This window comes from Lepisma saccharinum, chromosome 16, assembly GCF_977018435.1.
Source record: "Lepisma saccharinum chromosome 16, izLepSacc3.1, whole genome shotgun sequence".
NCBI lineage: Eukaryota > Metazoa > Arthropoda > Insecta > Zygentoma > Lepismatidae > Lepisma > Lepisma saccharinum.
This window is the reverse complement of record NC_139244.1, coordinates 31,659,706-31,676,077: the sequence shown is the minus strand read 5'-3', so window position 1 is coordinate 31,676,077 and position 16,372 is coordinate 31,659,706. Positions and strand designations below refer to the sequence as shown.

Sequence of the window (16,372 nt, the reverse complement as noted above, 5' to 3'; positions counted from 1 at the left end):
CGCGAATACCTGAAATGCTAATCTAATATATAAAAGTGGATGTATGTGTGTTTGTTCCATCATAACTCTCGAACGCCTGGGGCGATTTCAACCAAACTTGGAACACGTACTACTTGCAATCTCGAAATAAATACTGTGGAGATAAGACACCCCTGGCACCCATAGGGGTGGGGGTGGGAGGGGGTGACATGTAAAACGACCGATATTAGTGTGGAATCCATAGTTTTCGGGACCGCTGAGATAAATAGTGACACTCCCAATGCCGTTCAACTCCAAGTTCATTTTACACTATAGTTAGAATTCATTATTTTCCTGTCTAATAGAAGATTGGGATAAATAAATACCCGGGCAACGCTGGGCAATTAGCTAGTATATATATATAAATAAAACAGTCTGTAACCTTTTCAAATGTATTTGTTCAGGAAACATTATTATTATTATTATTATTATTATTAAAAATGTTTGTGTTTATTCACTGATACTGAGGTAGTCATTCACTGAATTTTGCTGGCCATTCACTAGTGCTTTGATTGGAATTCATCAATCTTTACCTATTTCTTTAATAATGATATGTATTTTCTTTAACATAGTATTAAGTGAAACCCAACATTATGCCGAATTCATGCATGCAATTTGCTTGGATTCACTTTGTTTTCTCTTTGACCTAGAATTAAAGTTGTGGGAAAATGTTCTTAACTGGTCATTTACTGGTGCACTAACCCTATCTAAGCGAGCTGCGCCATATGCTACAAGAACTAGCAGTGTTTCAATAACGAATTGTCGAGAATTTAGTAATGATATTGTTTGAAATTGATAATCATCCATAATGACCATCATCCGTTCCTAAGGATTGCATTAGCTTTTAATTTAGATATTACGTACTTTGCATAGCTCTTGTAATATTTCTTATGTACTCTTCTCGCCTCTTTATTTTGATTTTGTACAGCAGCGACGATTGGGTTCCAAAACTAGAGGGGCAAGGTACAAAAAGTGGGGGAGGACAGTTTACTTTCTCTTGGTACGTAAGGTTTAACATAGTGCGAGGGCTGAATTAGCAAAAAGTGTGGGCGGGGGCAACTGCACCCCCTCGCCCCCTAATCGCCGCCACTGATTTTGTAACATTAAAATATTGTACGAACTGCTGTATCACGCCTCCTTAGCTGCTCTTCTGCAGGTTAATAATATATATATAAGTACGTATGCTGACAGTCGATCCAGAATTTGATTTCGATTCCATTTAATTCAATTAATTTTTCGTCGCTGTTCTCCGACTCTTGTCTAATCGAGATGATAATGAATGGTGATTGGAGGAGATAGATGAAGGAACAAGCCCACGGACAGAACAAGCACAATACAAAAACCTTCAAAGATGATTATGCGGGCTGTGGGTACAAGCGCCAGATCATCGTCTGCCTGCAAGAATGAAGCATCCAGGCCGTGCTGTGTTGAAAAGGTTGAAATTTGGGTCCCTCCTCAAGAAGCCATTCGTCTCCCGAGTGGTGTAATGGTAACGTCGTCGCCTTGTAAACAAGGTGTCTCCGGTTCGATATCCGGTGGCGGGTAGAAGCATATAATGTCTCGGATCTCACCTTAAACTGTCCCGATTAGCCATTCTGTGCTCTAAGTGGACCCAAATGTAAAAAAAGTCACTCTTTACATCTTTAATGGAATTATATCATATCAAGCAAGTCAAATAAAATGGTCCTTGCTTTTACGTATTGCTAGAATTAGCTACTTTTTAAACAATGGTGATTTGGACTTATGTTTATTTAGCATGCTTGCAGCGCGTTGAATAAGCTGTTAGAAGTTGTTTGCAAGGCTCGAACTGGTGCGGGCACCAACGGTCACCGTCTTACACAATGATTCAGCAAAACTCTGGTCTTTGGCATGCACTGATAACAGCCAGTCATTGTTTTATGTTTTAGAATAAGTCATGTTCAATGTTGATCTCACATTTCCTTTCCCTTTACAGTTGCAATGCATGTAAACAGTTCCGAAACAATGGGTCATCATCACCAAGTCACACAATACACTTCACCTTCTTGAATCAGCCAATCAAAGGCCGTTTTGTTGACGTTCCGGAATGATATCATGCGTGGTGACGTAAAGCAATGGCGGCCAGAGGGTGGTGTATAAAACCGTCGGGGCAGAAATCCAAATCCATTTGTGAGGCGGAGAGAATGGAGATCAAAATGGCCGACGCTAAACCTAAGATGGAGACCGAGGACCCGAAGGTGAAGGCAACGCCGAAGCAGAGATCAATCTGGGTCCAGCATCTCATCATCCTTCGCGTCTTCATCGCAATTGGGATCCTGACTGCTCTGCTGATGTGCACTGTCGCCTACTTGCGTGAGTATTTACTTCTCTTCAGTGGCGGTGATTACGATGGAGGGGGGGGGGGGCTTCTCCGGTTATGGAACCCAGTATCCGCCACTGCTTGTCTTAATTTGTTGATGTTACTGAAGTTGATTTGATTTACTTTGTTTCGCTTTTCTGCCACTTTTGGCTAATCGCGACGATGAGGATGAGTTATGATATCATGAAATTGATGAAGCAACACTCACAAAGAACACCTATGCCCTGGTCGGTTCGAACCCGAGACCCCTGGCTGTGTTAACCACTCCGCCACAGAAGTCGGTTCTCTTAATTTGTGCCTAAACCAGGAGCGCACTAGTGGAGGGTTGTATGCATAGGCGCAACTTGGCAAGGGGGCGCTTGTCCCCCCCCCCCCCAGGTTTATGAAAATTTAGAAGTTAATGGTACGCTTGCTAACCTGCAACTTGAGGAGCAAAGAAATTACTATTTTTTTATGATTTTGCAAATGTAACAATTACTTATCAAAATAGTCCTGGATTATATTATTACGGGCTGGAAAACCTTTTTATTATTCAGGCTAATGTTATATTAATTTTAACATTAGAAATCAAAATTATATCACGATAAGTCCTAGTAGAATTTTTCGTCGCCACTCAGAAAGTTGGTTTAATATTTTATTTGCAGCATCTATAATTAATATCATACAATACATAATGATTACTTTTTTAACATGGATATTAATTTCATTATTTTAATGCTAGTTTGTACATTTTTATTTTTTATGATACATTAGGGGGTGAAAAATGAGGGCCAGGGGGTGAGAGTGTGTGGTTACATCATTGTTTTACACCCGACAAAGCTTTCAAAATATAGGTGTCAAAATTTTAATTAAACTGTAGGCCGGTAAATTTCTTCTATCAGTGCTAGAACACAAAGAGAAGTAACTGGTAATATAACTGCCTGAAAATAACTGAGTTATAGTTACTCATTTTAAAGAGTAACTAGTTGCAGTTTTTAGAACACAGATTCGTTATTTCCAGAACCGATAACAAAGAACAGGGTTATTTCAGCATGTTGCATTTTCCTGGAAACTTATGAGAACTGTATTGTCATGGCTATCCTAATCGAAATGGGAGAAACAAGATTTATAACAACCGCATCCCCTCGATCTCTTCATCAAAAGCGTGTGCTATAGTATGTTCTTATGTCGTCAGCAGCTACAAAATTGGATTATGAAATTCTTGGTGATTTATTTTGATTCTACTAATTTGGAGCAAGATTTACGTAAAGTTCTGTCAAAAATTGGTGTCGGTATTGGTTTCATTTGACATTTATTTTGAGATAACAAAATTGTTACTCTCTCTCTCTTATATATCGATAAATCACAAGGCTACTATTGTAAGAACTGAAGATTAATTGTACTTTCTATTATTATTTAGATAGATATAACAAACATTATTTTAAAACTTTAAGCAACTCTTTAACATACATTATTTTCCTAGAGAAACTTAAAAATCAACTTCAAAACTAAGAAAATATAAGAGTTTGAAGTAATTGTAATTGTGCTACCATCTAGCGGTGAATTTTCAAGCATCGCCAATGAAATTTCATGTTCTGCATTTCATTCATGCAGCAAAACTAAACTTTTTATATTCCTTATTTTTTTAAGTGAAGTTATTTACTACCATAATTTTTGTGCACTACATTACTACATAGTGACGGTACTAGAGGAGAGGGGGCAAGGGAATGAACGCCCCCGGTTGTCCAATCCGCCCCGCAGAAAGCGTGCAAAAATATATAAATAATGAAATGATATTTTACCCCAAATATGCATTTTTATATGGTGCTTAGTATGTTATGTGTGACTAACCACCCAGAAAATATTCTGGCCTCTATTTCCTAACAGAACGCTACAGTGGCGAAGCGTTGTCTTAAGAAACCAAGCAATATTTTAATAATATATGCAGTAGCCATTCCGAAATGGGAGAGGTGTAAATTATTACCGTCCAATTGGCCCAGTTTTCCTAGTAAATAAAGGTGATTCGAAATAAGAAGAAGAAGAAGAAGAAAATAACGCATAGCCTCCAATTCCTCTCTCAACGGCTATTCTCCTTATTTGAAAATTCTTGGTCACGCAATTCATAAAATAAAATACTTGCTATTATTTACAGCTTTATATATATATATGTAGCTACAATTTAAAATATGCATCATCCATGTTTGTTTTGGTAAATTCACAACAAACAAGAGAAAACACTGTTTTCATCCGTGTTTTCCCACAACTAAATGGAAGATCATTCCGAAAAGCTCTGAAACTACAGCGCAGAAGAAATAGCTTGGCAGTGACGTCATCTCCCACCTTCACCTCTTCTTCCAGAAGCGAAGGCTCATTCGCTAGAGCGGACGACAAGGTGGCGTGCAAACCAATCGAAATCATTCCGAGAGGGGTGATGCAGGCGTGCAAACCCCCACACTGCTAATTAATTAGTCTAACAAACCGCAGCTACGAGCGAGGGATTGCAGGCTATTTTGTTTCTTTGTTAGGGAGGGTTTTTTGGTTGGTTTTGTCATTGTTGTACAATGAGCAGTGGAGTAAAAAAAGGTAAGCCCTTGCACAGCGATACAAGAGAAATAGTTTTCAATGTGTATAAGTACTTTGATTGCGATGAAAACAAAACCACAGCTGTTCACAGAACGCCCGTGGCGACAGGTGTCAGTGAAAGATCTGTGTGGAGAATTTTGAAGAAGAAACACAAAAGTGTTGCGATTGCGAGCGGGAAATCTTTTTCAACGGCGGGCAAAAACCGACCGAACGCCCAGCAACGTGTCACAAATCTGGATTCTTTTGATGAAGCAGTCGTGCGCCAAACAATCCATTGTTTAATACACGAAAGGCATTGTTGTCACCATACATAAACTGATGAAGGAACTGCAAGAAAATGTTAATTTTAAGGTTTCGCGTTGGTCGTTGCGTATGATCATAAGAAAATTAGGATTCAGATTTAAAAAAGCACAGCGTAAACAGCAGGAAGCTACTCCTTGAACGAAACAGCATCGTTGCGTTGCGGCGATCATTTTTGCGTGAAGTTAAAGAACTGCGCACAGAGCAAACCGCCGGTCTTTCATTTATATGGATGAAAGTTTCGTGAACACACACCACACTGTCCCCAAAGTTTGGCTGGATTCCAAAGATTCGGGGGGGGGGTTAAAAGTGCCAACAGGAAAGGGTCCCAGGTTTATTATTGTGCATGCCGGTGGTGAAAGTGGATTTGTGGAGGGGCGAAGTTAGTGTTCCTTTCAAAAACAACTTCTGGTGACTATCATGGGGAGATGAACGCTAACCATTTTATGTTGTGGTTCGAAGAACAGCTTCTTTCCAATCTGCCCCCAAACTTGTTATTGTGTGTGACAATCCTCCATACCACAACAAGTTACTGAAAAAAATCCCAACATCAAACAGCAGAAGGATGAAATGAAGTCGTGGCTATCATCTCACAATATTCCGCATGCAGAAGGTTTGCTGAAAGCCGAATTATATGAAACAATTAAAATAAACAAACATAAAATAAACATCTAGCAGTGCTAACATTAAATTGAAGATTGGTAGTTTGCACCGCGATTCTTGCTGCTCGTACTCTTACTCGTGCTATGGTTCCTTTCATAGTAGTTGGCAACGCTGACTTAGCAGGGAGTGACGTTACTGCCAGGTTATTTCTTCCCGGCTGTAACATAAGTGATACCAACCTCCTTGTCAGTGGTGGCTATTATTGGGGGGAGTGTGCGGGGGCAGTTGATCCCGCACAATGCTGAATCTCCCGCAGTTTGGGAACCCAATAGCCGCCACTGCAACTTATTCTTCACAGATAGAGGCGTATTTTCCATGTTACTGTGTTTACCGCCTGTAAAACAACTTATTTTTCATATATTTTACAAACTATTAAACCAGCTTCTAAACCAAAATGCAAGTAAATTATTTTGATTTTAATTTTATTTTCTTATTTAGCTAGTTTTTCTGCTACTTTTGGCTAATCGCGACGCAGGATAATAGTGAACAGAGCACCTGCCTCCAATGCCTCCAAAAGTGTTTGGACTAGAAACATAAAAGCTTTCAGAACCAATTAAGGATTGCGTAGGGCGTCTGACAGCCAAGTTGGAGTCCGGGTTCGATTCCCGGAGTGGGTGATTTAAGGTAGGAATTTTTCCGGCCTTGTCCCCGCATAAAGCGGCTCCGGGGCTCACCCAGCCTCAAATCAATGGGTACCTGGGGGAGGGGGATAAAGCGGCCTGAGTGTGGTGCTGACCACATCACCTCTAAAACATGTCCGAGATCGAGTATGTGTGGGGCCCTACTCCCACATCCCCTAAATGTGCCTTGATGGCACGATGCTATATGCACGGGGAACTTTGCCTTTCTTTTTAACCTTACACGTAATATATTGATATATGTATTTATGTTGTAATGAATAACATTAACATCGAATAGGTTCTATAGAGGAAACATTGTACTAGACGTGCGAATTTAGTCGTTTGTGACGTGTTTCAAGAAAGCAAATAATAACCATTTGGAGCTATGCACAATAAAACAAAGATAATTTTTAAAACACGCGTTGTTACGTTACTCTACAAGATAGTTACAAGATAATACAATCAATAGGATTTTTTTTAAAAAAAGTAACGTAATAGCATGTAGTCATAAAGCACCGACAACTTTTATTTGAAGAAATATCATATAAATACTTTATAGTTTTGAAAACAGAAATTTAGAGATTTTGCCTCGCCAATAGAAAGGTTCTATCGCAGCTGTTATCTAGTTTCCTACATATCTCTCGGAGCGTTTGCTTGTTGTTGGCGGTATTTCCAACAGGAAATGATTAAATGTATTTGAATTTCCACTCATTCTCCAATTACTTCACATTCCAGGTCTCATGGACTGCGAGAGTTTGTCAGAGTTCCTGCACAGTATGGCCACTGCTGCACACCATGAGGTGAGTAAATTAAATCCACAATTATACGTGGGTTGTTAATTTAAAAGTTTCAACACTGTTGCCAGGAAGAGGCGATAACACGGTGCATCTGCTATCAGTCGGTGAGCATTATCAGTTGTCGATGTGTGGAGTACCAAAAGAGGTCGGTGCTACGAGTGCTGTTGTGTATGTACGAGGTTCAAATGAACAACATGTTGTTCACTGCCCCAAAACATGACACCCTGGACCCCCTCTCTGAATACGTCTTTGGATACTACGAATGGTACCAGAAAAGTTTATATATGAACGTACTGGGTGGCCCTCTGTAGCCTGTTTGAGACATCGTAGAACTCTGAAATTTGGTGAATCCACTATGCAGACCATGGGAAAGAGGATGGCGATAAAAAAGTTCAATTTTCCGCCACCAGGTTGAAATGTGGCGCTATACTTCCACGATGGGTAAACTGCTCCAATTCGTTATGGATTTGCCATTACCTTGTAATCTTGCAACAAACGAGAGATTATTTTCTCGCAACTTCCAGCCACTAACAAATGTCTTTCTAATTAATAACTCAGTTAAATAACTTATGTTTTTTCAATATTTATTATTACAGCGCCACATTTCAACCTGGTGGCGGAAAATGAACTTTTTATCGCCATCCTCCTCCACATGGTCTGCATAGTGGATTCACCAAATTTCAGAGTTCTACGATGCCTCAAACAGGCTACAGAGGGCTCTGAGTTGGGTATCTTTAATTCTGGCCACCCGGTCTATGAGCGATTATAAACGTCCGAAAGCATAGAAACTAAATATTGATGTGAAACCTACTTCCCCTGTCGCGATTAGATTCTTCCACCTGAGCTAAACCCCGACCGGCAAAAGATAAAACTTCATACCCAGACTTTTCGCCTCCAGTTGTGGGAGTTTCAAGCAAGGGAAAGCGGTGTTGCTACACCCCTGATTTTTGTCGAGTCTTACACGACACCTTTTGCTGTCAACGTGCACCTTCACTTGCATTTCATGGAGGGACAGGGAATCGGAAACCCATTCGCTTGCTGCGCGGCGGCAACCATTAGGCTTCGCCGCCCCTGGCCTTGTTGAGGATGCCACCTGTTTCGAAAAAGACTCGAAACAAAAAAAAATGGCAACACAGAATACCAGAAGAATTTTCCCTCACCGCGGCAACTGGATCCAGCCGATTGGTTCATCGGTTCATTTGACCCTCCCTGGCTTTCCACGGAAAAGAAAAAAAGAAAATTTTGAAGTATATTGTAGTTTATTGTACCAAAAATGAATGTTTTAAGTAGTTTTATTAAGAATTTTTGTATCTAATATGTATAAACTCGACACAAGACGAGTTTGAATTTATATTTAAATCGACTATATGCACACAAAGATTAATCGGGACTGGGCCTTCAGTTTAAAGTTGGATCCGAGCCACTATGTACCTCCACCAGGTATCGGACCCGAGACCCCTTTATTACAAGGCATCACAAGACAAGATCGTGACTTCGGTGGAGGCACATAGTGGTTCGAATCCCATTTAAACAGATAAAGTCCCAATTAGCCTTACTGTGCATAAAGTGAACTTAAAACACCTCCTCAATCAATGAAAAGATCGTGACTTAGCATTGGGAACCGAGGCGAGAATGTCTTCCTCTTTCACAAGACGAAACGAGACTGTGATATCATCAACTATATTGTTCATGAAACATCAATATTATTATAAGTAGTGCTCGGAAGTTGATGAAGACTCAACTTTATTTATCCGGCCATCTCCCTTAGTTAGAACCAGAAAATTTCATTTTGCTTTCTTTTCATTTTTCGGACTTTTTAGGCTATGTTATTTTTCAGTGTTTTTTTGCAGATTTCGTTGCATTTTTTTTCATTTTTGAGATTTATTTTCCTCCTTCCCTGTTGTTTCGTGAATTTTAAATGTATTTGCTAGCATAACTTACATATTTAAATGCCCTAGAAATGATCATTTTAGCAAGTTCGCCATTAATCTAAAATACGGTCAATAGAATAGCACAATATTATTTTTAACTGAAATGTTTGGCAATGGATTAAAAAAATAATTGTGGTAAATTTATTTCTCCTGAAAATACTTTGTGTGAAGCCTACTTTGAGGTTTCCTTGATGCTCACTATTATCGTTGTAATTTGTGATTTTACATTAAAATTTTCGCAATATAAAAGAAACCTGATGTACGCGAACAAAATATGTATTTTCAGTAGCTTACCGAGGAAGGTCTCCTCTGAAAGAAGGTGAATGACTTGTAGAGACAAACCTTCTGGTATATTTTATGTAACCTTGAAGCAAAATTACATTTGCTCTTAATTGCTTCTTTTCCTTTTCTTAAGTAGTTTAAACAACCAATCAACTGGTTTTATCAAATTATTCAACTACTGTTTTGAAATTTATGGGGAAAAAATCAAGCTTTTGAGCTCGGTGGTAGGGACAGTGTACGTACAGTAGGCACAGCAAATACAGCCAATACATAAAGAGGAATGAAGTAGGCACCGCTGGACCAGCGAAATAAGATCATAAGCACGCTACTTCAGAGCGAAAATTATGTTTAGGTCATCTTTACAATTTTCATGTCATTTTTGACATTTTTTAGGTCATCAACTTCTAAGCTCTAGTTATAAGTTTAAGATAATTGTCATTAATCTTACCTGTATAAAGATAATGGACGTAAGACATCGAACCATATTTTCTTGTGGGGGTGGCTGCTTGTCATATTCAATTAGGACCGTGGGCTAACGGGTTAAAAAGGGTACCTGTACTACTGGTGAATGTTGCCATACCTGAGAAACAAAAGAAACACATGAAAAATAAGAAATCTTCCATCCTTTACTTACATTTGGAAATCCTCAACTTGCTCACAATTGGCATTAGTGTTCAGATTAGAAGGTATACTAATACATAGGAAAGACTGGTCCTAATCTGGACACCAATGTAAATTGCCTAATTCTTCATCATAAAAAAGAGTCAAGCAAGTAAACGGACTTATTGCTATGGTGATCGAATAGCATTATTAAACACAATATTACTGTTTGCTGCAACAATATACTTGCCAATTATTGCGTGTGGATTTGAAATTCAATATACCTAACTTTTAAAATGCGAAAATTATGATTCCTCTTGTAAACGATAATAAGAAATTCCTATCGACTTCAAAAAATGTTATTAATGGTGTTATCTGAATACCAAAAACCTTACGCACACACACATACATATTTAATTCATTGTTCTCTGCTTTAATTAACACATAGGCCTCCCTGATGGCGCAGTGGTAGCGTCGTCGCCTTGTAACCAAATGGTCTGGAGTTCGATATCCGGTGGAGGCACATAGTGGTTCGGATCCCACTTTAAACCGAAGTTCCAGTCCCGATTAGCATTTCTGTGCATAAATTTGACTTGAAAGAAAAACTCAAACTCAAATTGGCACGCTTTTCGCTCTACCCTCCGACCTTTCCGATCTCGCGCGTTATGCTTCATGCCATCGTATTATCCACCTAATTTAATATCACCTATCATGTGATATTTTCTTGTTCTCTTTCTAGTGCGTCTTTTATCAGGCAGTTCCTTCTTAGCCAGTACCGCAGCCAATTTCTTTTCCTTTTCTTGATCAACATTGCTCTTATATTACAAGAGTGAAACTAAAAAGTCTAATAAAAATTGTAGGGTAGACTCTATACAGCTTAAATTTACATGAGGTATCAACTGTTATTTACAAAATGACCTCAAGGCTGCAACACTAATCAAGTGAGCTTCAAAACACCATTTTTGTTATTTTAAATATGGCGCCTCCTATACACACTTGCACCATTGAAGAGGAGTGGTTTCTTGCTCTTTGTCAGCTAAAACGTACAGAAATTTCTCGGCAAATGGAAATTAATATCTCTGCATGTTTACCACACCAGCAAGTATACTAATGGAGGAGAAAGTTCGACAATGGCCTCAGTTTTCAGGCAGAAGGGTGGAAAGGCCTTCTCAGTGGCTCATAAGTGACTGCACGTGGATCCCAAAGACTTATTCTTCTTAAGGTATACAGGAACTAACTCGAAGTTGAAGCTAAAATGCAGCAAATTGTGCAACCCTACATACAGAAATCTACTAGATAAGGAACAAAAAAAATTAAGGTGACTCTCACTTGTACAGTAGCGGAGATTGGCTGCCAAAACTGGAGGGAGAGAAGAAAATATATATTTTCTCTTGGTAGTCAAGGCTTAACATTAAGAGACCATAGTGCGGGGGCGAAAGTGGCAAAACGTGGAGGGGGAGGCAACAGCCCCCTAGTTGCCGCCACTGGTCACTACAATCATTAATGGTACTATCACCAAACACATTCTGTACAGTTCTAAGTTAACATGGTTATATTGGTCTACCAAGAAGAGAATAGCCCTCTGGCACTGTCGTCGAATTTTCAACCGTACGCGTGGGGGATGCAATCAGCTGCTTACCATGCCATCTTAACCAAGCGTTACCAAAATATACAGGGCTCTTCAACACATTGTCGTCACCTTTATTCAGTTCCAAATGTTTGTATCACCATGAAGAGGTAAAACTGTACGCATCAAAAGCAGAGACTACAATTTAAAGTTATTGAATTTTTTCACAACTAAGCAAGGGAGGAATACTTATAAATATGGACTGTCCTGGATACTCGGCCACACGCGAATGGGAACATTTTCGTCTGCGGTGACTGCAAGAGGAATAAATAAATGACTATGATGTTTAGTTCGAGAGATGACACCCGTTTCCTCTTCTTGGCTCTACTGTTCCATAAGCTAGAGCTCGGAAGTTGATGAAAAATCATATTTTTTTCTAAGCCACACGCAAACCTGATACCAGTTCGTTTCCCTTCAGTTACAACCATAAAACTTTGTTTATATTTTGCATTTTTTGCATTTTTCGGCCTTTTGTTTACTTTTAGGTCACTCTTCACTATTTTTTGCCATTTTTGTAGCATTTTTATTCATCTTGGATTTTTCTTTTTCTCCATCCCTGTAGTTTCGTGAATTTTAAATGCATTTGCTAGCATAACTTACATATTTAAATTGCCTGACCTGTAAGTTTGCCATTAATAAAAAATAAGGTCAATGCAAAAGCACAATATTATTTTTAACTCGAATGTTTGGGAATGGGTTAAATAATTAGTTGTGGTACATTTATTTCTCCTCCAGCAAACTTAAAATACTTTGAGTGAAGTCTACTTTAAGGTTTCCTTCCTGCCCACTATTATTGTTAATCCGTGGTTTTGAAGTAAAATTAGTCACAATATTAAAAAAATATATATTGATGCACACACGAAACACAAATATATTTTCAGATGCTGACCAACTGCAATTCTGAAAGGAGGTGAATTACATAGTATACAAAAAACGAAAAACCTTGCAGTGTAACCTTGAAGTAAAAATAGAGAAATCTACATTAACACTTAATTGCTTTTTTCCCTTTGCTTCAGTAGTTTAAACCACCAAATAACGGGTTTTTAAGAATTGTTCAACTGCTCTCTTGTAATTTATGAAAACTCAAGCATTAATTTTAAGAGCGAAAATAATTTTTAAGTCATTTCTTTACCACTTTTATGTCATTTTTAAATAATTTTGAGGTCATTCCAAGGGTCAATTTTTATATTTTTTAGAAATAACGGACATTTTTAAATTCCCCGGCAGAAATACATGGGGTTTAATGGCAATATTGCTTCTCAATAACGGACATTCTTAATAACGGACGCGGACACTGAAAACTACCACCCAACGCAAATAAAACTTCTTTATAACGGACAGCCTGAAAGAAAACTGTCGCAATTCCTGGAATTCGACACAACAATGGCCAGTATTTCGAACTAGCGCGCATTGTTTCATGTTACACCAAACGTATTTCTTTTTAAAAGAGCAGACAGTATTCTTTGTGGTTATCTTGAGAAGTGTGTCATTTTGAATGCAGTAATTTAACAAAGGATTACACTACGTGTACTGTATTTTCTTTTTTGAAATTTGTAATGTATGTAGGGATACTTTAGTAAATTTAAATTCACCGTATATAGTACAGTATTTTGTCCCGTGAATGTAGAAAAAAACACATTATGTTCGTAAAGTACGTACTGTAATATGCTTGTGTAACACCCTACACTTTTTTCTGAATAGCGGACACTTCTTAACGGACCTTTATTTTTTCCCCAGCCGATAGTTTTACTGTAGTTGATGTGGCCAGGCCTTGCATTTCCTATCTGATCCGTCTCCTCAAAGACGCTTCTTTGCTACATAATTGTACGATTAGCTAGCAGATATTAATCGATGCATATTAATTTATTTCAGCACTCCAAGCCAGCAATGGATGCAACTAAGCCTCAGCCACAGAATTAGCCTCAAGGTAAGTGTAGCCTCGATGTTTAGGAAATTGATGAAACTGTTTGCTAATAATTTACCTTAATCTCTCGTTTCAACAAACTTAGTACAATCTCAAAGAATGCTTACTGCGAGGAAACGATAATACTAATACGTATACTAAAGAGATTGCCTCCACATCCGTCTTTGTTACAGAGAGCTGAGAAAAGTACACTGGTATTTTCGTTCTACTATACGTTCCTATCAACTATCTGTGTCTCAGATAGCCAGTTAACTGTAAGATTGCCAAGATTAACAACAATACCCCAGAAAATTTTAATAAGGTCGAAATATCAAGTAAATGTGTGTGTGTGTGTGTTCAACTAAAATAAATCCGGCCCCTGTGGCTGAGTGATTAGCACATCGTGCTACGACGCCAGAGGTCCCCGGATCGAATCCCGGCCTGGGCATGGATGTTTGTGAGTGTCCATTCATCAATTTCATCTTATCATCACTCATCCCCTTCTTCGCAAATTAGCCAAAAGTGGAACAAAAGCGAAGTAAAATTAAGCAAATCAGTCAATCAAGCATCTAAGATAAATAATCCGTGAAAATAATATCGATTGATAACTTCCAATTGATTGATTACTATCAATATTAAGGCAAACAGGTAGAGATATACAATCATATATTGATTTGGTTCCCTCTTCTGTCACTTTCGGATAATCGCAAAGATGAGGATGACTGATATGATGAAATTGATGAAGGTACAATCACAAAGAATATCAATTCGCAGACCGAAATTCGAACGCGAGACCCTGGTGCCATAGCGCTGTGTGCTAACCACTCCGCCACGGAGGCCGGCTATGGGCCTGTGTGTGTGTGTGTGTAGCAGAACCAATTCGTAACTGATAGAAGAAAAGGATCTTGAAATGCCAGCTTTATGTAAAGAAGATTAAATATTCTACACAATTTATCGATCTTGATATCGGAAAATTCGATATTCTGAAATAGTGCCGTAGATAGGCGAGAAATATCTTGTTTGAAAATATATGAATGACGGTGTATTAAAATACAAGTTATGTACTTATTGATCAGAAATTTCAACGTCGAAGAAAAATTACTGTCTTCTGATATTCTTATTACGGAGAATATAGCTTTTGTATTAATCTAGCGTCCACTCATTATTGGTATTAAAAATATAGAAGGCTGATATATATATGTATATGTATATATATATAAAACTTAAGCATAATTATATAATATTATTCTAAATCAATATTATACTTCATTCACATGCCAAGAATAGAGTAAATCCAGAAACTATATGTCAGATTATTGTGTATGAAAATCCAAAGTTGTTATGTAACATGTAAACACCAAGGGTGGTTGGAATGCCTCCATTTACACACTGTATTTAACAAGGAATAAAAGAATAAGTATATCTGTACATAAAATACTCTCTCTAAAGAATGATAGTGACTATTTCTTGAGAGTTATTGCTTATATGGTTTCTAAATATAAGAATATTTACAATTACCTCTCAGTAAATTGTAACAAGTGTAGCAGGGTGATAAAAACTCCAATATATAATTTAAATTATGACGTCTAGTGAACTAATTGTAGAAATATTGGGCTACGTCTGTTAATTTTTTGCGTCAGCACTAAGGAACTTTTATTATTATTCTAATTTTATCGATAAAAATGAAGAACCAAACATTTGAATTTTTCTCTCGTTTTCTATGCACATTACAAAATGTAATTAAATACTGCACAAGTGAAAAATTGTGAGTAGCCTAATTATTTCACATTCGTATGGACGTGTGAATATTCCTGTTAAAATTCAGAGAACAATATGAGATGGATGTTAAATATCATACCCAATTCCTAAGCAGCCAATGTATAATCTTTGTTTGCTATACGTATATATGATACATGTACAGTCACTGCCAATAAAATGATACATCTAGATCCTGAAATACTCGCTTTTCTTCAAGGCGTTATGTGTGTTGCCTAACTTTACGGCGATAAGTGGATTTTATTGCCGATGACTGTACATAACTTATATGTACATGTATGCATTTATTTATTTACTTTTTTGTCATAGGATGAGGTTGCTAAGATGCCATTGTGAGAGGAAGACGCCGTCCATCGTCAGCTCTTGTCCTTTCCAAAAGGAACCATGATTTGAGAAGTGTTCTCAAACACCCGACAAAATTAAATAAAAATATCTTTATTGAGAATATAAGGTTTTTTTATTGAACGATCTTTTAATATCTCAGGCGAAATTGACATAATGGCCATTCAACACCTGCAAGAGTTTAGAAATGTATTCTGCGCAGATTATCAAACGCCTTGTAATCAGCTCTCGCTTAGATTACATAGCTTATTTCTGATTTCACATAGCCTATATCTTCTACGAATATGTAGGCTACCTCTTTCCGGAGCGTGATACTGATCGCATCACTTCCACATAGACCCAAGTTGTGACTGTGTGGGACCCATAAGTGAGCTTTCATACCAAAGCGACACGGGCATCTCCAGTCTGTTGGAAAAACGTTCACTGAGCATGCGCGAGTAGCAGACCGTAGCGACATGATTCACCATGGCCAGTTCTAGCGACACTCAAGCAACAAGTGCAGCTTGTCGTGTCACTTCGGTACGAAATGTTGCATTCGTTTCTAAGTGAAACGTGTCGTTTCGGTCTGTAAACTACCTTCCCACTTCCCCACGCGTCTACATGGCATCTTGCA

At 38.2% G+C, this 16,372-nt stretch overlaps 1 protein-coding gene across 1 annotated transcript; it reads left to right on the top strand.

Annotated features, from left to right (window-relative positions):
- Window positions 1-2,096: 2,096 nt before the first annotated feature.
- Window positions 2,097-15,867, top strand: LOC145999999 (uncharacterized). Its single transcript, XM_083137300.1, has 4 exons — window positions 2,097-2,349; window positions 7,237-7,301; window positions 13,611-13,665; window positions 15,727-15,867. The coding sequence occupies exons 1-3, from the start codon at window positions 2,112-2,114 to the stop codon at window positions 13,656-13,658; spliced, it is 351 nt and encodes a 116-aa protein (XP_082993426.1). The 5' UTR covers window positions 2,097-2,111; the 3' UTR covers window positions 13,659-13,665; window positions 15,727-15,867.
- Window positions 15,868-16,372: the final 505 nt, after the last annotated feature.

What these genes read in the sequence shown, in the direction of transcription:
- LOC145999999 (XM_083137300.1), top strand. Translation starts at nt 2,112, where the DNA reads ATGGCGGCCAGAGGGTGGTGTATAAAACCGTCGGGGCAGAAATCCAAA. An exon ending in GTGCACTGTCGCCTACTTGC is followed by an intron (nt 2,350 to 7,236) that starts GTGAGTATTTAC and finishes TTCACATTCCAG; the next exon opens with GTCTCATGGACTGCGAGAGT. An exon ending in CCACTGCTGCACACCATGAG is followed by an intron (nt 7,302 to 13,610) that starts GTGAGTAAATTA and finishes AATTTATTTCAG; the next exon opens with CACTCCAAGCCAGCAATGGA.